The 26323-nt window shown below is 50.3% G+C and overlaps 1 protein-coding gene across 6 annotated transcripts in view; it reads left to right on the top strand.

Annotated features, from left to right (window-relative positions):
• The window catches only part of NAV2 (neuron navigator 2), a 397784-nt gene that overhangs the window by 311511 nt on the left and 59950 nt on the right, over window positions 1–26323 (top strand). For 4 of the 6 annotated variants that reach the window (XM_066364486.1, XM_066364471.1, XM_066364511.1 and 1 more), the window contains 6 exons: window positions 9608–9746; window positions 17251–17542; window positions 18275–18977; window positions 22057–22524; window positions 23193–23258; window positions 24640–24684. In XM_066364486.1, the coding sequence (XP_066220583.1) occupies window positions 9608–9746; window positions 17251–17542; window positions 18275–18977; window positions 22057–22524; window positions 23193–23258; window positions 24640–24684 (1713 nt within the window). The remainder of the gene's footprint in view (window positions 1–9607; window positions 9747–17250; window positions 17543–18274; window positions 18978–22056; window positions 22525–23192; window positions 23259–24639; window positions 24685–26323) is intronic. The other 2 variants (XM_066364479.1, XM_066364494.1) reach the window with 2 other exon arrangements.

Raw genomic sequence — 26323 nt, 5'->3', positions numbered from 1 at the left:
GAGCCAGAGACCAGGCACAGATCTGTCTCTCTTTCATCCAGAGCCTGTGCTGCCTCCCTTCGGAGCCTCTGGGGCTTAGCAGTGGGCTTAGCAGTACCCTGGCCCCCTGCTAGATGAGACTCAGTTTTCTGAGATTTGTGTCGCACTGGGCCTTGGCTTTAATTCTAGCTCAGGTTCTGGGAACTGCAGACCACATGGGCCAATCCCAGAGGTGAAAACCCAGAGAATGGTGGCTTGCTTGTAGTTTTTTTTTTTTTGAGTGACTGTAGTGTGTGTGTTTGTGTGTGTGGGGGGGTGTGCGTGCGCGTGTAAAACTTTAAAGTATTTCAAATACACATGATAGGTGTTCATTAAAATGTGCCAAATGAAGAAATGAAGTGGTTGAATACCCTTGGTTCTGTGTTTGAAGGCTAGCTTTCACATTTTCTAGTTGTGTGGCTTTTGGGCCTATCTTTCCAAGCCTCAGCTCTCTCATCTGTAGAATGGACTTATTATGTATCTATCTGACAGTACCTGGGAGGAAATATAAAGTAACAGGGCTTGGCACATAAGTGTCAGTAAGTGTTGTTACTATTTTTATCATAAGAGTTGTGAGGATTAAATGAAATAATCCAAGTAACCTAATTAGCACAGAATCTGGCGCAACTTTAAAATTAACTTTTCATTCCCAGACAGACAATGAAAGGTACGGATCTGCAGGGAGCCCTGTTGTGGTTTCATGGAAAGTGGGTTTTCTTCATAGGCCCCAGCAGTGGTTCGAGTTGATGCCCTTGAGAAAACCTGCTGGGGAGGAAATAGTTAACATACCTGTCTGGTGGGAACTGTAGGTAGCCAAACCCTTTCCCTTCCCCAGGGGTTACTGCTAAGCCTCTGGTTGGGCTTGCTCACTCATCCACACCAAAGGATCTCATTCCAGCTTGGGCCCTGGGCTTTGGAAGGAACAATTGCCTTGAACAATAGCCAGAAAACAAGTTCCACCAGTCTGGGCCTTTGCAACTGAATACAGCTGTCTGGCAGGGGGCACTGGGTGGCCCTGTGAATGGGCTGTCCTGGGATTCTGGAGCAGAACTGGAAAAGTGAGCAGGTAAGGCCTGGACACAGCCCTTGTTGGCTCTGCAGTGTGAGGTTAGGCACCAGGAAAGAGGCAGAAGGGGGACCGGAGCCGGCTCAGATGGTCTCTGAGGATGGTGGGGCCTTCTGGAAGCAGACTGAGTCTTTGGGGCGGGGGTGGTGGGTGGTGGTGAGGTGTTGCTTTGTGAAGATCGCTTTTCCAAACCTCAGTTACAATACTGCATCTCTGCTAACCTGCTGCGACTTATTAGTGAGCAGAGGAGAAATATATATATCTGCCATTTGATTTTTTTTTTTTCATATCTTTCCCTTGAATAAACAACATTATCTCACAGGGAGTCCATCTGCAAAGCGTAATGACCCTCCAGAACCTTCAATAACTCCTCTTCTCAGAGACCGAGTCTCTTGCTGAAAGCCAGGAATCCTCACGCCTGGGCTTGTAAATCCTGGTGGAAATATCTGTTTAATCATCCCTCTAACCTTGGGATTCTGCGTTGCCTTTTTGCTTCGTGGGAGATGAAATTATAAACCACCTTAATCCAAGGCCGTTACAGATTCCTGCTGCGGTACTTATTCCCAGAGGAGCTCACTATTAAAAACTTGTCCAAATTAAAGGTGCTCTTTTTGTGGGGAGGGTAGTGGCTGATGAAAGCTGGTTTCCCCCTCAGTTCTGTGGAATGCTCACTCCCCACAGTGAGGAAAACAGGGAGTGGAGGAGCAGGAATAATTTACGACCCTCTCACCTGCATTTCCGTAGCAGATAGCTTGTGTTTGGGCTGTTAAAATTGTGCTTTAAGCCCTCTGAGTGGCATTTGAATTCCTGACACAGTGATGTAAGACTCTGAAACTGTATCTCCTGGTTTTATGGGCCTTTACAGCTTAGAATGGATTTTTCTGGTCACTTTTGGAGACCCTTTTCTCATCACATCTGTATTTCTCCAACAGGTATTAGGTAGACTAATAGTCAAGGCCTTGAGAGTGTTGCTTCTGGTTAAAACGCTGTCTTGGCCAAGATGGGTCTCTTCTTGATACATGTGGTTGCCACAAGCAGATAGAAGTTCTTCTGAGGTCAGGCTGGGTAGCAGGCAGCGATTTCAGATGAGCTGGAGGGCTGCCTGGGGTCATTAGACCCTAGTCTGGATTTCATCCTTCTAATGAGCTCTGGGTCCTAAGCCTCCATTTCTTCCAAATAAAATGGGAGTGGAATAAGATAGGTAACGTGCCTCCGACAGTACCTGGCGTTTGGTAAACACCGTCAGTGGTGGCTAGAAGTCTTAGGTGCGAGTGTATCCTATGCCTTTGTGAATAACAGGTTGGCTCAAGTGCAGACTCTGAATGGCGAGTAGGGTTTCAAAGCCTCTAAACGGGTTTGCAAACTCAAATTGCAGTGCCAATCAGGTGGCATATATGAGTGGAAAGGCTCAGATAGACAAGCACATCTGTCTGAAGAAGGCAGATACTACCGAGGGCTAGCGAACTGTCTCCCGTGTTTAAGATATTGGCACCTGTTCCACATATCTAAAAGACTGTGTGGGCTAAAATAATAATAATCTGGATGGTAAAATCAGCAATGAAGATACCCAGAGATTAGAAAGTGAGAAAAAATAGCCAATGTTTGATGGAATTCCTTCTTCCTGCACCATTGGCTAGAAGTGGGGGGATGTCGTTTTCAAATCTGACCCCTCAGAGCTCCATTTGTGCCATTATCTGCTGGACAGAGGGAGAACATTTCACTGAGTAGAGAAAAAGGTACACGACTGTGTCTGACTGGAAAAGGGCGCTTTTGTGCAATGACTATGAGAAATCAATGGGTGTATCTTCTTGCCATTTCTCCAGATAATCTCAGCCAACGAAGTTGTAGGGCATATCCATGATATGTCTTGAAATTTAAAGAGAGAGAAGGGGGGAGAGAAAGAGAAGCTCTGTGTCTCACATCCCTTCTGGTTTCTATTACAGAACCTGGGTCTAGAGGAGGCCCTGGGGTTCTGCCTGTGTTTCAAAGCTGTTGAACACAATGCTGTTTCCACACTGTGGTAGCTTTGGAAGTCTTGGGGGGGGTAGCTTTGGAAGTCTTTGGGGGGGGTAGCTTTGGAAGACTTACAGTGTAGAACTGGGGTGAACTAGAGCGGGGAAAAGTGGGGAAGGAAAGTGATGCTCTCTTGGGTTGATTGAGTCTTCTCATTATTCGTGTAAAAATCATTCATTTAGAAACTGAAATGTTCTTTAATATCTTCCTAAATGTCTAAGGAATGCTTTGATGCCCAGATGGGCCAACACATCTCTGAAGAACTTCTTAAGAGTTAATTAGGTTTTACTATACAATTTATTGAAGTTTTAATTTTTAAACCTAGTCTTTCTTATGGACATCATCTATAAATCAAGTGTTTTTGTATAAATTAAGATGCTTTCCACTTCTTATTGAACTAGTACTTAATTCAGATTTAGCAAATTGAATTTAAACAATGAGTACTGTGTGCAGCCTTGGATTATATTTTCTTAAATAATTCAGACTGTACTCACAAATTTAACATACCTGGTTTTCTCTGTCTCTTCAAATGTCTGACAGGGTAGACTTACCAGCCTAACACGCAAAATCTTTCTAAGCACTTCAACAACCCTTACAAATCCATTAAAGCTACAGATATCTTAAATTATCTTAAACACTCCCATTCTTTTTAGTCTGAATGCAATTTTCAAATCCTTTCTCTTAAAAACCTCAAGTCATAAATCAGTACTCATTTAAAATCAAAATCACAAGACTTTTTCAAATTCTTTAATATGTCATATATTCTTTTAAATATTATAAATATACAGAGGTTATCCTAATGATCAGACAATTGTTATGCTGAAGTTAAGTATTAATATTATGATTTCATTCATCTCTCTTCATCTTTTATTATTTATTTATTTATTTATTTATTTATTTAGTAAGAGACATAAAGACAGAGACAGGAAGGGAAAGATTAGAAGCATCAGCTCATAGTTGCTGCACTTTAATTATTCATTGATTGTTTTCTCATACGTGCCTTTACTGGGGCTCCAGCCAAGCCGGTGAACCCTTCCTCAAGCCAGTGACCATGGGGTCATGTCCATGAGCCCTTGCTCAAGCCAGCCACCTTGGGGTTTCGAGCCTGGGTCCTCAGCATCCCAGGTCAACACTCTCTCTACTGTGCCGCCACCACCTGGTCAGGCCTCTCTTCATCTTTTTATTTTTATTTTTATTTATTTTACAGGGACAGAGAGAGAGTCAGAGAGAGGGATACATAGGGACAGCGGACAGAAACAGAGAGAGATGAGAAGCATCAATCACCAGTTTTTTGTTGCGACACCTTAGTTGTTCATTGATTGCTTTCTCATATGTGCCTTGGCCGCAGGCCTTCAGCAGACCAAGTAACCCCTTGCTCAAGCCAGCGACCTTGGGTCCAAGCTGGTGAGCTTTTTGCTCAAACCAGATGAGCCCGCGCTCAAGCTGGCAACCTCGGGGTCTCGAACCTGGGTCCTCCGCATCCCAGTCCGGCGCTCTCTCCACTGTGCCACCGCCTGGTCAGGCTCTCTTCATCTTTTTAAACCTTTCCAGGATTTAAAGTCAGTAGTCCCAACTAAGAGTAGTATATTTATCATCTCAGGTGGCCCAAGATTATCATATGGTATTTCTGTCAGATTCAAGACCACGATGCAGGAATAGTCAACTCATTCCAAAATGATTGCTCCATAGTCGTAGCTGAAAACACTTAGCTCTTTCTGCTCTGTCATCGGGGTCCTTCAAGCGTCTGAGCTTAAATTTCATTTCACCACACATCCTCTGGGTTTCTTTCAAGTTTCAGTTGTAATCAATTCTTGTAACCTCTTTGAACATTTATCACCTGACTTTGGGTCAATGGACTTTTGTACCCCATCCCAGGTTGTACCTAATTTCCTTTGCCACTTGATTGGATTCAACTAATGTCCTTGCTGCCTGAGTGGGTTCTGCGTGCTTTCCGCCTTTTTCCTGTCTGACCCTCGGCCACATGTCTGGAGTCATTTTACAAATTGCAGTTCCATTAGTTGGCATGGGTACACCAACTGGTAAAAACCTAAGCAGACTAGTTTTGAGCAAAGGAGAGGAATGTATTAGCTCTCCCCGTTTGGTCTCCCACGGGTGCTCTGGCTTTAGGTACAGCTGGGTACAGGAGCCCCCATCACATCGTTCCTCTGGGCTCTGCATCCCTCCGCCAGCTGCCCTCTCAGGCTGCTGAGGATGAAGTGACGGGACAACTCTAGGCTTCAATGACATTTTTTTCCAGAGTTATGATTTCATTCTTCTCAATATATCCAGTGTGGTCATATAAGTTTGGGAAATAACTATTATAGGCGACATTCAAGAGATCATTCCAGGACTTTGTCACTGTTCAGATGAACATGTAACACGTGACTCTGAGAGGGCGCAGAAGAGCCAGCTGGCCCCACAGTCCCCCGTTAGGCCAGCATCATTGTCACAGAGCATCTCATGAAACTGGTTTTCCTTAGAATACAATTTGGGGCTCACTGACCTAGTCTTGGCTCAGGATCATTTACACCCTGAATTTGGGAGGGGGGGATACAAGTCGAAACTAAGTGATTTTTATACCTAGATAGACTTGGCATGGGAGGGGGGGGATACAAGTTGAAACTAAGTGATTTTTATACCTAGATAGACTTGGCAGTGTCCCAAAAGATCTAGAAGTGAAGAAGGCTGGTTTTTCGAGTGTGGGGACAACTCTGGTTTCTGGCATACAGGCAGCTCTGAGGACACTGAGGATGCTCTTGCTCAGCGCAGGCTTCCCTTGGTGTCGCTGCCCCTTCATCTCATCACTAGTTTTCTACACGCCCGTTCTTCTGCGGGGCGGGTCAGTGGCTTCATCCCTCCAGGGCTGGCTCAGTTACAAGGATCCTGTAAACTCAGGACAAGCTTCATGATGCTCTGGACACCAAGTGGGGAGGAATCGTGTGTGATCAGTGCCCCATGCCCCACTGGAATAATATCCTGGTGTTGAAAGGCCACAGTGGAAGAGCGGGTACAATTTCAAAGCAAAAATCTGGGGTTGGATTCATGGGCGTCTGTATAACCTACTTCCGTCTTCTCTCCTGCCAGCCACACGCCTCTCCCATCAGCCCTCTTCTTCGTTGGATTGGAGGACCGTTTAGCTACACTAAGTTCCTAACTCCAGACAGCCAGTGCAATTAAAGATTCATGAGATTTTCATTGAAATGTGAAAGCAGATTTGAGTCCTTTTCCATCTGTTATGTCATGCTTTACCCAGCCTTGGTGGTGCCATCCACATGTCACCCCTAAGGAAACTGAGGCACAGAGTTGTAACTTGTCAGTGGATGAAATGATGAGGGAGCTGGGCTCCAAATCTAGTGCTGGTCGTGAATTTGCATGAGAACGTTCCCCCTCTCTCCTCTGCACAAGTTCAGTCAGGAGGCATTTCATAAGCACATGCTATGTGCCTGGAGATGGAGGGGAGGTGACTCCAGAGCGAGGCTGACGTCGCTGCAGCGCCACCTGCAGGTGGTGACTGGGATCAGCCAGCGTTTCACTCCCGGCTCTGCCCTACGTTTGCAGAGCGACCTTGGACGATGATTCTCACAGCCTGGGTTTCCTCACTAGGAAGCAAGCCCACCTCTGAGTATATAGGAGAGTTGGTGAGAATATGTACAAGTGTTGGTTCTCAGTGAGTGGCTGTTGTTGTAAAAAGCATGATCCAGACCGGAAGGAACACGTGTTCTGAAATTAGACAAGTCTGAATTTTAAACCCAATTCCAGCCTTGATTTCTTCATCCGTAAAATGGGGAGGATAATAGGTACCTTGCAGGAATACTACGAGAACTGGAGAAATGTATACTGTATTTAAAGTATCTGACATGATGCCTGACCCATGAGTTGCGCTTAGCTGTCACCATCAGGCAGGGCTCTGCTCATATTTGGAAGGTAGGGCAGACCTTTCTGTCGGAGAAAAGCTAAAAAATTGTATGAGTGTATAGAAGCGAATCTAAATGTGTGAGAACCGAGGGAATTCAGAATACAGGGGGTTGGGGTGGGCTCGAGGGTTTAGAGAAGGCCTCAAAGGTTCTAGAAGAATGTGGAACCAAGATGGAGGCCAGGCCAAGGCAGCAGAATCCCATGATGAGGTTTGCTGAGAGCCTGGAGCCTGGGACCTTCTGAACCCTGTGCCTTCATCCACAGTGAAGCCCTGTCTGAGCCCTCAGGCTGCCTGCCTTATTCTCCCTCCTGGGGAACCACTGCCACACACTTCCCCTCGTTTCTGTGGGACCCTCCCGGTGCGCTGTTGGAAGCCAAATAGGAGCAGTGACGGAAACAGGTTCTCACCAAGTCTCTGTCGTCCTGCTGGATCCGCAGAGCTCAGGCAGACATCTTATAAGCTTGCTGGAACGAACTGGAACTTCTTTTGAGATATTGGGGGCAGACCTCGGCCACTGGCATGTCTGAGGCATCGGGCTGCCACATTCCGGGCGAGATGCAGGTAGAGGGCTGAGCCGTGGGGCGAAGTGGGGAAGTCGGTGCTTTGCTGTCGGATGCCCCCGGGGTAGATTCTGGCCTTGCCCCAGCTGCTTGGTGACGTGGAGCCTGGTGCCTCACCTCGCAGGGCTTGGCTTCCTCCTGAGAAGTGAGCTGTGCCGTGTTCTCACCTGCACTAGAAATTGATATAAGAAATGACATCTGGCATCACAGTCAAGAGGGTGGCTCTGGAGTCGTAATGTCTGGATCCAGATCCTGCTCCACCTCTCACTAGTGGTCTGGCCTGTCTAACCCTCAGTTTCCCCCCTTATACACTAGAACAACACCAGTACTCACCTGTTCCCTCTGGATCAAGAAGAGCAGCAGCGGAAGGTTCCTTTGTAGCCCCCTGAGTGTCAGTCACCCGCGGTGTCCCTGCCACGCTGCAGCCCGGCAAGGGAGGAAGTGCAGCAGGCTTGATGGGGCGTGGGGGCGGGAGGGGCACTGTGCATGGAGGGCCAGGGAAGAAGGCCTTTCTGACAGGTCACACTTGGATGAGGAGGAGGTGGGAACAAGTGTCTAGGAAGAGGGACAACAGGTGGAAAGCACCGGACACAAGAACCCTGTTGGCTTAGAAGGAGCAGAAGCCCCTGTGACCAGAGCCAGTGAGCAATGTGGGGCTGGCGGCTGGCGAGAGACAGGACTAAGCGGGGAGGCGGGTCAGACGGTCTTGAGGACAGAGTAGGGGTTTGGGTTTTAAGGACCTGAGTAGCCCCTGGAGGGCATTAACAGTGGAGCAGCAGGATCTGATTCACGTTTCAGATACCGCCGCGGTGGGGAGAAGGGGCAGTGTTAGAAGTGGAGCACAGTGCCCAGCTGAGCTGCTGGCCGTGACCTCAGCAGAGCTGGTAGCAGCTTGAACTGTGGGGTGGCAGGGACACCTGGGGATACGTATCGCAAGTAGAGATGGCAGAGCCGGGTGGTGGACTTAGGTGTCCTGGTGGTGGTGGGCGATGGCGGGTGGTGGACTTAGGTGTCCTGGTGGTGGTGGGCGATGGCGGGTGGTGGACTTAGGTGTCCTGGTGGTGGTGGGCGATGGCGGGTGGTGGACTTAGGTGTCCTGGTGGTGGTGGGTGATGGCGGGTGGTGGACTTAGGTGTCCTGGTGGTGGACTTAGGGCGATGGCGGGTGGTGGACTTAGGTGTCCTGGTGGTGGTGGGCGATGGCGGGTGATGGACTTAGGTGTCCTGGTGGTGGTGGGTGATGGCGGGTGGTGGACTTAGGTGTCCTGGTGGTGGTGGGCGATGGCGGGTGGTGGACTTAGGTGTCCTGGTGGTGGTGGGCGATGGCGGGTGGTGGACTTAGGTGTCCTGGTGGTGGTGGGCGATGGAAAGGAGGAAAAAGAAGACGCGTTGCTTGGAGACTTGACTTGAATGGGAGTAGGGAAGGTGGTCTCAGTGGCTTTGAGGGCTGGGAAATGAAGAGTTCTATTTTAGAATGTATCCTGGGATATTATTAGAGTTAGGGCTGCCAGCCGAGCTGACAGATTCCTGCTGCCTTTGCAGCTTCCCTTCCCTTGGCATTTCACCCAGGAGCAGAGTCCAGAGTGTTCGAACAGCAGTGAGACTTCTTCCTGCCTTCTCTGGCCCCCGAGGAGGGTGCTGCTGTTGCATCTCTCTCGGCACCACCCTGAGCTCTCGGCTCCAAAGCCACTGCTCCTCCTCTGTGTGAGGCCTGGGAGGCAGCCACTGGCTTTTCGCAAAGTTCCCGGGATGCAGTTGAGAATGTGGTAGGAAGTGGTGGTGTCTTTAGCCACCTCGACTCAGGGAAGCGCCCAGCCTTCAGGGGAAGGTCTTTATCACCCACTTGACCCAGCTGCTGGTCCAGAACTGCTTGGGTGGGCGCCTCCTATGCAGATGAGTCACTTCCCAGGCAAAGAGCTTCGTCTGGGGCTCCGTGACACAGGGAGCCTCCAGGATGGTGTGCGCTTGTCTGCGCCCGCAGCCTGAGCTGGCACGGCGGGAGGCTCTGGCGCTCAGGATGTGTTTGTCTTGGCAGCTGGGATGACAGCAGCTCCGTCAGCAGCGGGATCAGCGACACCATAGACAACCTCAGCACTGATGACATCAACACCAGCTCCTCCATCAGCTCCTATGCCAACACACCTGCCTCTTCTCGCAAAAACCTGGATGTGCAGGTAAGGAGCAGGGTCCCTGCCAGTCTCCCCCAAAGGCTCTGCCTGCAGAGAGCCTGGGGCCGGTGGGCCCAGGAAACCCTTCGGGGTGAGCAGAATCCCCAGGTCCAAGAGATGAGGCCCAACCTCCTGCCTGCTGCCTTTTGTCCCCCGCTCCCCGTGGCTGCAGGGGAAGAGAGGCAGGCAGCCGGGTCCTGGAGATGGGGGCAGAGAGGCCTTGCCATTCTTCCCGCGGTGGCCTTGGTAAATCACGTTTCCTCCCTGGACCTCAGTTCTCTAACCTGCTCTAAAAAGAAAGGACTCTGGACTCAGTTGGCCGTTCTCAGCCACCCACGGGCCTGTGTCTGATCCCTCGAGAGCAGCGGGGTGGGAACAAAGACGGGAGCCCTGGGTGGGGACGCCCTGACCAGGGGTTGGCAGCTAACCATTTGTAGGTCACATCCTCCTGACCACGTGTTTTATTTGGCCCATGATATTGTTTTCCTTTTAAACTGGATTCCATGTAAAATTTCAGAATTTGTATTTCTTTACGTGAAAGTGAGTTTCTGGTTTCTCTTGAAAAACAGAAGCCGTGGCCTCCTCGAGGCCACGTCCTCCGCCTGGCCGCGGTCAGCGGCATCCAGGTGTCCGTCCCCTCCGGACAGACCACCATGTGCCTGCCACACAGCTGCCTGACCCGGAGACGCTTGAGTCTTCAGCCCCTACTTGAAACTCTCAGATTTAATGTTTTGAATATAATGATACATTATATTTGCTTTCAAAGCAGTTTGGTGGAGGTTCGTTCACTTGCCCTCATGGCCTTGCTTCGTGATTAGAGGGAAGGGTTGGTTCTAGTCAGCCCATTTTACTCATGGGAAAGCCAAGCGCCATCCTCACGACTAGGCCCCAAGATGGGTCTGACCAGCATACGGAGTGGTCAGTCATGGCACTGTCCCCTTCGTTCACTCCCTTCCATGCCCGCTCATTCCCTTCCATGCCCACTCTCTTCCTCACTGTTTCTCACTGTGTACAGACAGGAACTGCTTTGGAATCTCTTTGCTTCCGAAGGGATCTCTTCTTTGGGGACAGGGCTAAAGAAGAAAGGGTGTGTCAGAGTGTGGGAGCACTTCTGTCCTATGGACATTGTCGACTGCCTGATGAAATATGTTAGGGGTTGCTTCTGGGTTTGTCTGTGACTTCTTGACTTTTCATTGTAGCCAGAATTTCTAATTGTTGGAGAGTGAGGATGGGTTGTGGTAGCTGTTAAGGAGGGGAAAATACTACCCAAATGAAAAAGGCACAAAGATTGGGGGTGGGGGGGTGCTGATAACATTCTATAGCTTGATTTCTGAGTGGTAGTTATGTATATTGAATTGATAAGTTATTCAAGCTATATACACATGATTGTGACCTAACATTATATGAATGTTATCCCTCCATTAAAAAGTTTAAAAAAAGAAATAAAACCTAAGCCACACTGCCCCAGAATGATCACTGTTTAGTCAATAATTAGATGCAAGTTAGAAACACCCAAGCAGTATGTGTCCCCGCCACCTGCCAGTTGCCAGATGTCACAATGTGCACCAGTTTTCCTTTCCTTGTGGACACCAATTTTTTTTCTGGCATTCATCCTAATTTCACAACATATATAACATAAGTAACAACCAGGCTTCCACATGTTCTTAGACACTGAAATGGGGAGCCAAGGAATTGCTCGCCCTGGCATCTGTGTTCAAGGGGCGGGCAGGCTATTGTGGGTACTTGAAAGGGGGGAGGAAGGGGGGTGGAGAGGAAGGGGTGAAGGAGGGAGAGAGGGAGGGAGGCGGAGAGGAAGGGGTGAAGGAGGTGGAGAGGAAGGGGGTGAAGGAGGAAGAGAGGGAGGGAGGCGGAGAGGAAGGGGTGAAGGAGGGAGAGAGGGAGAGAGGCATCAAGAGACCAGTAAATCAGGAAGATTCTCTGGGTTATGTGCCAGGTAGGAACAGGCTTGCTCCTGAGGTGCACACTGAGCCACCAGCACACTGTGTTGGAAGAATCCCCTTGTCTTGGTTCCCTCCCCACAAAGCTGGAGTTGGAATCTATTTCCCACATCAGTACAGAGTTAACATCTGGGAATTACAAATGCTTTCCTATCTGATCAACTCGAATTTGGTTCATGCCAGGGTCCCTTCCTCTGACCGGATCTTTGCTTGCATCTAGCATAAGTCACATCCAGAAAGGTTCAGGAATACTACACAAACGTGTCTTTTGATCACAATCAGAAAGTTAATTTCAGGTGATTTAAAGACTGAAAGGGATTAATATTCATTGGGTTGTGTTGTTTTGTTTTTGCTGTAAAACTACCTGCATTTCAAATATTGAAATAAAAGCAAGTAGTTATTGGAATAAAATGCAGACTTGCACCAATACTTAGTAAGATTCCTGTTGAGATGGTTTCTTTTCATGGATTTTTAGTGGCCTCCCTTTGTTCCTGTCCGGGGAGCATCTCCAAGTACTGGACTCTGTGTAAATGGCAGCCACCCCCCCTCTTCCCCTGGTCTGCTCGGAGGAATGCTAAGGGCCATGACTCCCCTCGGAGCAGCATCAGGCAACGGGAAGATGTGTGCCACCATCCCCAGGGCTCACTCAGGTTTCGTCACACACAGTGTCCCGGGCGAGGCACAGAGAGGCAGGACAAAGTGGCTTAGCGTGTCCCCGGGAAAGCAGGTTGAGGACGGGTTACCTCCCTAGGTTTTCATGTTTGACAAGCCTCCAAGGAATAGCTAAAGAGAATGTGCACCTAGGAATAAGGAAGGGCATGGTCTGGAAAGCCTGAGGAGTAGCCCCGTGTAGCTGAGTGAGAGAGGAGGAGATGCGTCACGGAGGAGTGGTCCCTGGGAGATGGAAGTTCCCTGTCTGTGAGTCCCTGCTCTCCTCGAGGGTGCTGAGGAGCACTGAGCGTGCCCTCGCTGAGGCATGCATACCCAGGTACTCAGCCTCGGGCAGCCGTGCTCACTGCTTCTCAGCGTGCTGGGCAGAGAATCCCCCTGCTGGAGGTGGGGCAGTCTCTGGACTGACTCTCCAGCCGAGCTGGTGAGCTCAGCTGCGTGGCCAGACCAGGTTGCCGTGTCACAGAAAGGCTGTGGACTTAGAAGTCAGGGTTGTCTTCCCCACTCTGTGGCATTCTTGAATAAGCTAATCAACCCCGCCATGCCTCTGCCTCCTCACCCAAACATTATGGTCATTAGATCTATCTTGAAGGGTGAGTCTTAGGGTGCTGTGGACATACTTCCTCTGAATCCTCTCCCTCAATGCCTAGTTCTTGGTCCTGGCTCGGGAGTTTCCTTGTGTCTTAGTTTCCTCTGGATCATGTGTCTCTGCCTCCCTCCTCCATTCATGTCAGTAACTAAAGCGGACTGTGTTTTTAATATATTTTGTTTATAGTTTCAAAACAATTCATCTTGCCTGATCAGGCGGTGGCGCAGTGGATAGAGCGTCAGACTGGGATGCGGAGGACCCTGAGGTTGCCAGCTTGAGCACAGGCTCATCTGGTTTGAGCAAAGCTCACCAGCCTGGACCCAAGGTCGCTGGCTCGAGCAAGGGGTTACTCAGTCTGTGAAGGCCCACGGTCAAGGCACATATGAGAAAGCAATCAATGAACAACTAAGGTGTCGCAACGAAAAGCTGATGATTGATGCTTCTCATCTCTCTCTGTTCCTGTCTGTCTGTCCCTACCTATCCCTCTTTCTGACTCTCTCTCTGTCTTTAAAAAAAAAAAATTCATCTTGTATTTTGCAGCATTTTATTCTGGGAACAGTGTGTTGGTGGTGGAGCACTTGAACAAACATGCATCTCTGCCCCACGTGTTCATCTGTCTAGCCATGTCCTTAGTCATTTTGTATGTCCTCACAGCTCCACGGAAAGTTCCCTTTCAGGTGCTTAGATGCACAGAGGCACGCATCAAGGTTCCTCTTATTTTCACAACCTGTGAAATGTTTAATAAAATATATGGGGGAGGTGGAGATAATGCCATGTGAGTTTATTTTCTGCTACTCAAGGAAATAAGATTGTGAATTCTGTGGCAAGGATTCCTGTCCTGTGGGCCCTTGAATGAGCCTGGAGCTCTCTGCATTTGTGTGGATACTGGTCTGGATGTGGGGATACGGTTTGGCTGGAGGCAGAGAAGGGCACCCCTTCTGCCCATCTGCTTGGCTGCTGCTGCTTGTGATGTTAGGCAAATTACTTTTTATGCCTGGTCCGTAAAATATGGATAGTATGGATAGTGGAGGCTCAGAAGATTGAGTGGGCTAGTAATGTGGGCAGAGGGACACGGGCCCGGAAAGTAAAGTGGCAGGTGATAATGCTGATGATTTTTCTGCTGTGACTGGGCCCAGACTTCAGCCGGTTCAGCATCTTGATCTGTGGGGCAGGTGGACATGAAGAGGGCAGTGTCCTTGACATCTAGAGGCTGGTGGCCCAATAGCAGGAAGGACAAGTACCCTGTCCACACAGCACAAGACAGAAAAGGGAGACATACTAAAGCACTGAGGATTTTCAGAGGTGAGGGCGTTCCTAACGAAAGAGCCACTGCATATTGAGTCCCTTCCACATTTGGCTCACTGTCTGCTGGCAACTAGCTCTCTAAAGTACCCGTCTGTTACCATACCTGTTTTGCCTACAAGGTAATGATCTCAGCAAAGTTAAGCTACGTCCTCCAGGGTTACATACAGCAGAGGCATGGCAGCACCCAGTACTTGACCTCAAAGTCTGTCAGACTCCGAGCCCACGTACTTCCCCCCACATCAGGATCGGCCTCCCCTGTGCAGTCCCTGATGATCCTGGGCCCTCGGGCATGGAGTCTCCAATCTTCTGGGCCCTCGGGCATGGAGTCTCCAATCTTCCAGGCTCTCTCTCCTCTCCTGTATGGCTATTTCTCCAGTTTCTCTGATGGCTGTTGAATGAGTAAATGGACTTCCAGGTAGGGGCAATAGAAAAATCATTCCAAAGTTAGATGCCATGCGAGATGGGAAGAGCTGACAAAGGCATCAAGAACAAAGGGGAGGATACAGCTCTGTGCATCCCCCTGAGGTTGTCCTGCTGGCCTGGTGTCATCAGCCCTGGGAACAGAGGCTGGGACTCTTTCATCTTTTGATAGCTAGTGGTGCCACCATATGATCTGGCCCAGGGCTCAGGAAGGATTTGCTAAGGAGATAGATGTGAGCTTAAAGCCAGTAATGTCCCAGGGCAGATGCCACTGTGCAGGGCCCCTGTGGGAAGGCTGCTGCCCTGGACCAAGTTGTGGGGGTGTGACGGTGGGGTGAAGGTTCTTTCTGGAGGGGGAGGTTCCAGCCACAGTCCTGCTCCAGGGCCCCGGGCATTCTCTCCACCACTGGTGGAATCGGAGCTCTGGTGGTCCCATCCAGGGGCTAGGCTGGAGCTGCTCCGGGGTTGGAGTTTGGGAACAACCAGCCAGCCAGTATGGAAAGAGAGTCCACTGGGTGTTGGGATCGTGTTAGGAGCCGCTGGGCAAGCAGAAATGGCTCCTGTCCTTGGGCTTTTTCTCCAGCAAGGCAGCATGGCATAAAATGGATAAATTGTGGACTCCCCGGAATACTTGCGTCTCCGCTTCCTCACTGTGTGCTCTTGGGTGCATTTCTTTTCCACTCCACCTCAGTCTTCACATGTAAATGTGAGGCTGTGAACTGTAACTTCCTCAGAGAGTTTTGGTGAGGATTAAATTAAAGATACATGCAAAGCCCTTTAGTCCAGTGCCTAACGCATAGTAAGTACTTAATAAATTCTGTTGTTATTGCTATTGCTGTTAGCACCACTACAACTTGATTGGGGGAAATAAGGTATAGGAATGAATATTAAAAGAACAAATGCAGTAACCCAGAATATGATAGATGCTAAGTTTATCCAATCTCTGCCCCTTTCACTGGACCGTCCCCAACCCAAGAGTGATGGGAGCCAGTCTTACCCGCAGATCCTCAGAGCCTCCGTGGTGCCTGGCGAGCAGTCTACATCGAGGACATTCTGGCTGAACGGATATGCTGGAATTGTTTCGAGGCAGGGACGTGGGCTGGGGCGGTTAAGACAGGGAGTGGTAGCTTTTGTTTCCACTCCTCTGTAAAACTGAGATGAAGATGATACTACTTACCAACTTTACCCTATTTGACCCAATAGTGGCAGGGACCCGATGACATCATTTTGTTGACATGCTGCAGCTTGACAAACAAGTGTTCTTTCTTGCGTTCATTTCCTCATCAAGCATTGCTGGGGCTCCTGCTCTGTGTCAGATGTAGGACATTTCCTTCTGTGTCCCTCACTGCCGCTGAGTAATGAGCTTCCTTCTCACCGCTGGGGAGTGGTTTTGTCCTCTCCACAAGGGTGTGTTTGAGGGGTGATGTGCCTATAATGGAGGGTGGCATTCATAAGGGATGATGGGGTTAAGAGAGAAAGAGTCCATGGTGGTGAGAGAGAAACGGTTGAACTTGGGCTGCCTGTCTTTAGATTTTATCCCACCCAGCCAGTGAATTTGGTAGAGGAAAGTGTTCGTACTTCTCTTGGATGACAGGCATTAGGCCGGATTCTGGCCAGGCGATCATTTTGATTTCCTCCCTTGCTGATGATGTCCACTCTAGGTAGTTAAGTAGAGCAAATAAAGGACTTTTATCTTCGCATAGCCACCCTGAGGTGTTGCTGACCTCCCTTCCCGGTTCTCTGCCTGGCCTCTCTGAACTGGTACCTCCTTGGACTGGCCTGACCCTTCAGGGACACCCCCCGAGGCATTCAGATTAGCCGGCTGCCTTTTCCCTACGGCAAATCATTAACATCACACTTCTGTCCCCTCCTGGGTTCCGTGGCCAAGCAGGTCAGGGCTCTTCCAAAGAAAGCTGGCTAATTATATCCCTCCTCTGAACAGAATTCCACCAGCGGAGCCGAGCAGTGTGGCATGTGAATGGAGCTGGGGTGGGAGCAGGCACCCGCTGGCTGTTAGCATTGGGGGGAAGGGGCTTGGAGGATGCGTCTCCCTCTCAGCTGCTCTCCCGCCTGGTTGAGTGGAGCTTGCAGCCACCCTCACTGGCTCCGCGCGTTCGACGGTGGCGCTGCACTAGATCCGGAGATCTCGCTGCCGGTGGAGTGACAGGGAGACAGCAGAACAAAGGGGGACGGGCCAGGAGGTGGGTGCTGGCTGGGGATCAGGCTGCCGAGTTAGCGGTGTGTCGCCAAGGGGCAGAGAGGAGGTGGCTGAATTCTTGCCACATCTGTCTGTTCACAGTTCTCTGTGGGGCTCCTTCCCTCTTTGCCTCTGGCCCCTTTTACTCTCTACTCATTCCCTTCTAGGACATGTTTATATTCTTTACTTTCCTGGGACCCAAAAAAATCAGGCTTTCTACTGAGATAACTCGAGTACAAAGGCCCCCACAGCCCCAGGTAGTTAGTTACTCTTCTCCCCTTAGCTCGCGCGGCGCGTTGGCATTTTTGCTCTGTGGTGAGGCTCTCTCTAACCTGGGATTTAGGAGGGACTAACTCAGAGGCTCCTCCACAGACCGACGCGGAGAAGCACTCGCAGGTGGAGAGGAATTCCCTCTGGTCGGGCGATGACGTCAAGAAGTCCGACGGGGGGTCAGACAGCGGCGTAAAGATGGAGCCGGGGTCAAAGTGGAGGCGGAACCCCTCGGACGTGTCCGACGAGTCCGACAAAAGCACGTCGGGCAAGAAGAACCCTGTCATCTCCCAGACAGGCTCGTGGCGGCGAGGCATGACGGCTCAGGTGGGCATCACTGTGCCGAGGACGAAGCCGGCTGCCCCGGCGGGCACTCTCAAGACCCCGGGAACTGGTGAGTAAGGGGCACACGCTGTCTTGCACCCACACGTGTCCGTTTGAAAACCAGAACTGCAGCCAGTCTAGTGAAGAGATGCTGTTTTATAAGTCCCTATAAATGCTCAGGTAGTTGTTCTCAGGGTGTAGACTCTGCTAATAACCAGTTTTCAGAAAGGTTCACGTCTCGTCCTTTTCCCAAGTGGAAATGTGTAAGTTGTGGGAGCTTTTAAAGTCTGAAGACGGTCCTTCTTCTGAGGCTGTAGTGAATTGGTGTGACCCTGTGCTGGGTAAGCACTAACACTCACGGACATGTGTTCATAAGCTGTTGGGATGTTGAGTGGGTATATTTTCCACGATTCAGGGATGTGTGTAAAAACAGAGGAAGCGTTTTTGCAGGAAGTCAAGGGCACCTTCTAAAAAATGTCAGGAACATCTTTTCAATGTACTGAGTGAGAAAGTTCAAGGAAAGTCAGGGTCTCTCCCCAGCAAAGCATCGATTTTCTGGCTTTGCTTTATTCTGGGTAAATTTAGACTGCTGTGCCAACGAGTAAGATCGTTGCCATCTCCTGAAAGGCTTACAGTGACAGCAGTAGACTAGATTGCCTTTATAGAAAGCTTTTTCCTTTGCCCCCCAAGGGTACTGCTCTCCCCAAGGAGAAAGTGCACCAGGTCTTTGGAGGAGGGGGAGGCTGCGCTGGGTGAGCTGGCTTCTTGGCTTGTGGGTTAACCTGGCTGATTCCTCTCTCAGGAAAAACCGACGATGCGAAGGTGTCCGAGAAAGGACGGCTCTCGCCCAAAGCCTCGCAGGTGAAGCGGTCCCCGTCAGACGCAGGCCGCAGCAGCGGTGACGAATCCAAAAAGCCCCTCCCCAGCAGCTCCAGGACGCCCATGGCCAATGCCAACAGCTTTGGGTTCAAGAAACAGAGTGGCTCGGCTGCCGGGCTGGCAATGATCACAGCCAGCGGGGCCACTGTCACGAGCCGGTCAGCCACACTGGGCAAAATCCCGAAGTCCTCGGCGCTTGTGGGTCGGTCTACGGGTCGGAAGACGAGCATGGACGGGGCTCAGAACCAGGACGATGGGTATCTGTCTCTCAGCTCCCGGACAAACTTGCAGTACCGGAGTTTGCCGCGGCCCAGTAAGTCCACCAGCCGGAATGGGGCCGGGAACAGGTCTAGCACCAGCAGCATCGATTCCAACATCAGCAGCAAGTCGGCGGGCCTGCCGGTGCCCAAGCTGAGGGAGCCTTCCAAAACGGCCCTGGGCAGCTCTCTGCCGGGGCTGGTCAACCAGACGGATAAGGAGAAAGGCATCTCCTCGGACAGCGAGAGCGTGGCCTCCTGTAACTCAGTGAAGGTGAACCCGGCGGCCCAGCCGGTGTCCAGTGCAGCGCAGGCCACCCTCCAGCCGGGCGCCAAGTACCCTGACGTGGCCTCCCCCACGCTCCGCAGGTGAGTGGGTGACTGGCACCGAGCGGAGGTGGAATGTATATCATGGTGTCCTGGATTGATAATTTCCTGTTTCTTAGTTAAAGCAGCCTCTGGTTTTTTTCCAGTTCAGTCCTAGGATACAGCTGTTTGGTCAGATGTTGCCGACAGTTTTGCAGTCAACTGATGATTATGTTTCTGTGTTAGGATGAAAATCATAAGCCTCTAATCAATCATTCTGTTTTCAAATCTTGGGTTCCCCTTAGTTAGCCACCATGTAAACTTTCTTAAGAGTTATGCCTTAGTTTTCACATCCGTAAAATGGGGAGACCGACACCTACCTCAGAGTTCTTGTGAAGATTAATCTACATAACTGTGTCTCTGGCCCAAAACAAGTACTCAGTAAAAGTTATTAGCTAGGGTCAGATCTGAATGGGTAGCTCCGGAGAAGTCTGGTTAATTCTGTGGCTGAGATTCCTCATCATTATGCCAGACAGTGATCTTGGCCAAATTCTTTGCTCAAATAGTCCGATATTCTCCGCATACTTATTTATAACTGCATGCATAGTTCCAAATCAGTCTCGGAAATGTTAGCTTTAAAAAACAAAAAAAACTGGAGCAGAAGTGTGTCTGAAAGAGAGAAATTGATTTCCTATTACCTTAAAAAGGCATTTTTCTCACATTTCCACACTGAATGGAAATTCTTACATGAAAATATTATTCTCTGTTTCTTATTAAACTTTCCTTCAAATTTATACAGCTTTCGCCTGTTCATAGTATCTCATTATAGTACCCACATCCGCTGGACCATCCTCACACTGCATAGGCGTAGGACGGAGCTTAAGTCTACCTTCCCGGGAAATGTCAGGCCATAGGAAAGAGTAAGTCCCAAGGACAGAAAACCAGGCAGTGAAAAAAATAAAAGTTATGCGCACGTGTACATATTTGGGGATGAATCGGAATGTTTGAAGAGACTTCAGAAGAAGCATTCCACATGAAAGGTGTAATGAAACAGTTCGCTGTTCTTTGTCTAGACTTGATTATTAGAATTTCAGTAATGATTATTTTTTCAGGGGGAAGGTCCGATTGGGCTGCTCTTTGTTGTTTTAAGACTGCCTTGTAAATGAAAATTTTCTCTGCTTCTTGCCTCCAGTATTATATGTAATATTCGCTCTTTGGTATTATAGATTTCCTTTAGTAACTACAAAGGCATTTTACTAGACCCTTAGGCTAGGGTAATAGAACACTTGGAAGTGCACGCAGTTTCTTAGGGTCTACACTGAACACCTTTTCAGCCAGTTCCTGGTAATGACATTTTCACTAAATCGTCCGGGCATTCTCGACGCTCTCACTGTGCCTCAGTGTGGAGAAGCTAGAGCTTAGATGAAGTGCGAAAACTCTCTTCAAGAAAACGTTGGGCTTTTTCTGTGAAGTTACACCTAGTAGGATGAGGCTTGGTGAGGAAAAGTGAAGACGATTGGTCTGATTTTGGTTTTCTAACTGGAAGCACTTGGCACTGGGGTGAGTTGCTTCTTGAAGTAGTGAGGTCCCCATTCCTGAAAATGCGTAAGCATTCTAAAGCCAAGATTCTACAATAGGATATTTCATTCTTTGTCACCAGGCAAAAGTGCCCCAGATACTGTCATGAGGATTGATTATGTGTTCGGTCGGTGGTTTGTTTTTATAATAATCGAGATTTGTAAGGACTGTTTGGAGAAGACGGAGATCGAACTCACGCCACTGTGTAGCTTGGGGAAAGGCAACCTGCCTATCAGTGGTTTCATCACATGGCTGAGATACCTATCCCACCAGAGTTTTGGTGGATGGCATTACTTGCATAATAAGCGCACATACTGCCCCATAACTTTAAGACAATTCTGCCAGTCTGCCAGGTATCCTTCTGCCAGGGGAAGAGGGACACGTGTGTGCCATTCTTGTGTTCTGACAGCACATTTTGGTCATGAGCAGGGCGGATGACGTGGAATGGCATTTCTGTGTATCTGTCACAGAGACACGGGGCGCACCGTGTGTCTCCAACGTCTTGTGCGCTCAGCAAGGTTTCTGTGCACATCGGTGGGTGGTGCCAGCGCCCTGGCCCTCAGAGACCGACCTTTCAGGTTGGCTTTCCCTAGAGGATAAGTCTGTGCAGACACTTTCCCCAGGCCACGTCCAGGTCTAGACTCTGGTTCTTGGTTCTACATGGTGTGCTTAGAGATCATAGCAACCAAGTCTCCAGAGCTAAACAGTCATAGAACAGAGTGCCTGCTTTGTGCCTGGGGTCATGGATACAGACATGATGGAGACAGCTCTTTTCTTTCTAGATGGTTCCTGGGCCCAGGCAGTTTTCTAGTTATTTCATTTATGGAAAGAAAAGGAAGCAAGATATTGGGCCAGCATGGATAATCCTGTAGGAAATTAATCTCCATTGCCCTTTGGCTCAGGTAGAGCCAGAGTCTCAGCTGCAGCGTAGAACTGGAACCTTGTGATACACCCTTGTCCAGGTGGCCTCTCCCAATAGAATGCCGGTGGCCACTTCTATAGAAATGACTGTGCCCCCCCCAGGGACTCCCACGGCTCCTGTACCTGTGCCGCCCCCCCCAGGGACTCCCACGGCTCCTGTACCTGTGCCCCCCCCCAGGGACTCCCACGGCTCCTGTACCTGTGCCGCCCCCCCCAGGGACTCCCACGGCTCCTGTACCTGTGCCGCCCCCCCCAGGGACTCCCACGGCTCCTGTACCTGTGCCCCCCCCAGGGACTCCCACGGCTCCTGTACCTGTGCCCCCCCCAGGGACTCCCACGGCTCCTGTACCTGTGCCGCTCCCAGGGACTCCCAGGCTCCTGTACCTGTGCCCCCCCCAGGGACTCCCATGGCTCCTGTACCTGTGCCCCCCCCAGGGACTCCCACGGCTCCTGTACCTGTGCCCCCCCCAGGGACTCCCACGGCTCCTGTACCTGTGCTGCCCCCAGGGACTCCCACGGCTCCTGTGCCTGTGCCCCCCCAGGGACTCCCACGGCTCCTGTATTAACAGCTCCCCCCACTTTAACAGCTCCGAGCCCCTTGGCTGTGGGTGTTCAACCCAAACAATCCTTTGTCTCTTCACAGACTGTTTGGTGGGAAGCCTGGCAAGCAAGTGCCCATCGCCACAGCTGAGAACATGAAAAATTCGGTGGTCATCTCCAACCCTCATGCCACCTTGACCCAGCCAGGTAACTTAGAGTCCCCCTCAGGCAGCGGCGTCCTGAGCAGCGGGAGCAGCAGTCCTCTCTACAGTAAGAATGCGGACATCAACCAGTCTCCGCTAGCCTCCAGCCCCAGCTCGGCCCACTCGGGCCCCTCCAACAGCCTCACCTGGGGCACCAACGCCAGCAGCTCCTCGGCAGTGAGCAAGGACGGCCTGGGCTTCCAGTCCGTCAGCAGCCTCCACACCAGCTGCGAGTCCATTGACATCTCCCTCAGCAGTGGAGGGGGTCTGAGCCACAACTCCTCCACGGGCCTCATCGCCTCCTCTAAGGACGACGCCCTGACTCCCTTTGTGAGAACCAACAGTGTGAAGACCACACTGTCAGAAAGGTTGGTGATATGCCGTCGGCTGCCCGTATCTCTCAGAAAGATTCCTTTCCAAGAGACAAAGGATTGCATTAGGGATCCCCCACGTGAATTCCCCTTTGCCTGGGAGGTTTCTCTCTCTCCGTATCCCTGGTGTCTTTCTGTAGGAAAGCCAGTTTGGGATGGGATTCAGCTCAGCTCTGCTTCCTGTTATCTTTTTCATTGTGGTTATTCTCAGTGCTTGGAGCGGCTGGAAGTCTCTTGGGGGCAGATTTAATACATCCATTTGAAATAGCATTCCACCTTTGAAATCCTTCCATTTTATTGTGTTTGTTCATCAAATGCTTCTTTCCCCTCCCCTTGTAATCGTGCAGGCAGAGTGGGTGGCCGGCTGCAGTCGTGGGGGTGTGGTAGGATGTTGTTTAGGCAGCGGGGTTGATTTGGTGGTCATCATGGCAGACACCCTCCTACTGAAGGGCTGCTGGCCAGCGGTAGGAAATCAGGAGGCAAAAAGTACCCCCAGAGCTCCCAGTTGGGCAGCAGTGGTGATGTGCCCATTATCTCCACAGTGGGGAAAAGAAAAGCCAGGATCAGCGCTGGGAAGGAGAGAAGTCACTATATATAACAACACTCCTCCCCTTTCTTCCAGTCTAATGTTCCTTCTCTTGTTTTCTACCTGCCTGGACTTCTAGCCCTCTCTCTTCCCCTGCCGCTAGCCCTAAGTTCTGCAGAAGTACTTTGCCCAGGAAACAGGACAGGTAATGACATTGTAGGCTGGGGACCCCACCGAGCCTCTAGGTTCCTCTGCCCATCTGTGTCAAGCCAGATGTTTTGTGTGAGGCTGTTGGCTTGAGGCTTCCGCTTGTGATCATGGCTCCGGTGTAGTATGTGACCCCAGACATGCCAGTGAGGGTCTGTTCGCTGAAGCCCGGGAGAGGCGGGGTTGGGCGGGCCCCTCCCTTCCCAGCTTGGGAAGGAACCTCAAACCTGCCACTTAAAACTGGGGCGGCAGAAGCTCTCACTTGCATCTCGGCCTTCCTGTGGCATGCTCCTGCTTCCCACCCTTTCCCCCCACCCTCCCCTCCCCCTCCAAGCCCAGAAAGGATCTACCACCCACCGTGCGGCTTGGCCCTCACCTTTGTGTCCCCCACCCACCCTCTCCACTCCCCACACAGCTGGCTCTTCTCCCTCTCAAAGTCCTTTGCTGCTGTTTGGCTCCTTATGTCTTGCAGGCTGCTGTGTTCTGTGTGCCCATTTCCTGTAACCATAATGAAAAAGAATATGTGGAGTCTTGAGACTTTATAAATGAAGAGGCTTGTTTGCCCCCAGCTGCCCTGTGGGTGGGCCTCAGAGATGGATAGTGACCTTAAATTTGGGGAGTAGCTGTGGCTTGGCCAAACATAACAAGCAGATGTTGTTTCACACTAAGAAAAAAAATAATTAATGAAAGCCCTCTTCACCCCATCAACAGCAAAAACTTTGTTTTTGTCAGACTCGCAGACCATGCCTTTTAAACCCTTGTTCTTTGGAAATCCAAATGCCTTGACTTTATCAGCCAGCAAGTTGTAACATGCCCCGACTCGGGCCCAGGGCTCCGCTCCCAGCTCCGTCCAATAAGGACTGCAGAAACTGAGAGGGACCTGGAATTCACTTACGAATTCCAAATATGCAGACGGCAGGCCCCTTGAAACCCTTCAACAAGTCCCTTCTCTCACTTGAAGTCACCGCCAGTGGCACTGGGGATGGCCCGGAGCTAGTGGTGCGGAGAAGCTGGCCTCCGTCTCTCCGGGGAGCGGTGGCGATGGTGCGGCGATGGGCGACTGGGGAGCGGAAGGCGCGGGCTCTGCTTCCAGGTGCGGCAGCCCCCGAGTCTGGCTTTGAACCTGTGGGGCTGCGTGGCGCAGGCTTCCCGGTGACTCGGGGTCAAGCAGCCAGTGGTGTGAGCGTAGGCCAAGGATTGGGTTTCTTGGGTGTCCTGTGGATTGTGCTGCACGCCCCGCTGGATAAGGGAGCCCCCCTGGTGAAGTGAGTCTCTTTCCCTGGATCTCTCCAGCCCTTTCTTAGCCTTGCCCTCCTCACAGCGCCTGCTCTCTTCTGTGCTTCTCTGAAGTTCTCATTGTTGTTTTAACTTTCCTACAGTGACCCGCACCTTGATAGGAACACTTTGCCTAAGAAAGGACTCAGGTATCTGTGTTTCCTTCTTGCATCCATGCCCTGTGCTGTGGCTTTGGGGCTTGGCTGGGGGCTGGGGGGGGGGGGGCGGCTGGGGCTGGGCTCCCCGCTTTGGCCACCGCAGTGGGACCTTGGACGGCCGTCCCTCTCACACCCTCTCATTGTCACCTCTCCATTCGTTGGCTTATTTGCTTGAGCAGAGGCTGTGCTTTTCCAGGCTTAATGTCATAAAGCCACGTCATGACCCACATCCCCGTGCGAGTCCAGAGAGCAGTTGCTGCTACTTCTGGGGCCGGTGGGTTTAATTGCTGAGCACGTCACCATGACCATTCTGTTCACGGGCTATCCTCCAAGAGAAAGGACATGACTTATATTGATTTGTTACCCAGGACAAGAGCCAAGGAGGCAAGAAATATTTTCCCCTAAATTTGAAACTATTTAACTTTCAGTCCATGGAAATTTGCTAAGGACGGATACTTTGCACTGGTCTAGATAATAATCAAAAATTGGGTCAGTTTTCAATGCCCAACAAGACATGAGTGCAATCAGGTCTTTTAGTGAAAAGAAAGGGAGGACTATAGGGGCTGATGTCTTTTTTTCAATGCACATCATGGCTTGGCTCCTTGTGGGCGCCAGTCCTGGTAAAACAAGACGCTATAAGTCACCATGGCTCACACCATTTTCACTTTGCCAATCAGGGGTACTTCAGTTCTAACGCCTGCCCCACGGTTTAAATGTCTCTTGGTTGCAGCTGTCATTTCTCCTGCTCTCTAAACACCTCCTTTGTAACATCAGCTTCACCCTGCACTAAGCATTATGTGCTTTTGCAAAAAAAAAAAAAAAAAAAAGGAACTTGGAATGAAATGTTTCAACACTGTCACGTATGTCTGTAGTCGATAACCTGTAGCTTGTAAGGCTGAGAGTATTTTAAACAGTAACGTGAGGTAGGTATCAATGCTTCTGTTCGATAGGAGCTTTGAGTAAAGCCCATTCTAAGAATCTAAAAAGCATTGAATTGCCCCAGCAGACATCCTGCGGGAGGAAGTTCACCAGCGTGGCCTTGGACGGGGAGCTGGCAAGGCCTTTTGTACTTAAAAGTTTTCATCATGCTGATGAGGCTGATCGTCAGCCACCCTGCCAGATGCTTAAATTTCGGTTGCTTTTACATAGGAGTTGGACTGGATGCCCCACTGTTGCCCCACAAGGAAGCTAACCTCTCTCAAAATTAACATTTCAGAATGCTGTAGATATTTCTGGAGGGGGTCTAGCCTATGAAAATGATGTAGCTCTGGCTTTTTTAAATTGGGGTTTTTAGAAAATTCAGAATAGGGCTATGTGCAGGCTGTCTTCAGGCAGTTGGTGTGACCTGGAAAGTTATAAGTGCATCAATTAGAGTAAAACCGTGAAGGAAGACACATTACACTCCTCTCACTAGGACTTTCCCTTTCTAGCTCCTTCCTTCCCTCATACACACATCCAATGCCAGCACACCACCGAACTCCTTTTTTTTTTTTAAGCCAAAAGAATCTCAGTGTTGATATAATCAGTAGTCACCCCATGGTAACCTGTTTGTGAGTCTAAGGGCTCTCTGGCCACTTGGGTGATTGAGAAATTTGAGAAGCTGCCTGTGGGCACAATGAGAAGAGCATGA

The sequence above is a fragment of the Saccopteryx leptura genome, chromosome 1 (genome assembly GCF_036850995.1).
Source record: "Saccopteryx leptura isolate mSacLep1 chromosome 1, mSacLep1_pri_phased_curated, whole genome shotgun sequence".
NCBI lineage: Eukaryota > Metazoa > Chordata > Mammalia > Chiroptera > Emballonuridae > Saccopteryx > Saccopteryx leptura.
The sequence above is the reverse complement of the archived record's forward strand: the minus strand, read 5'-3'. Positions and strand labels throughout refer to the sequence as shown.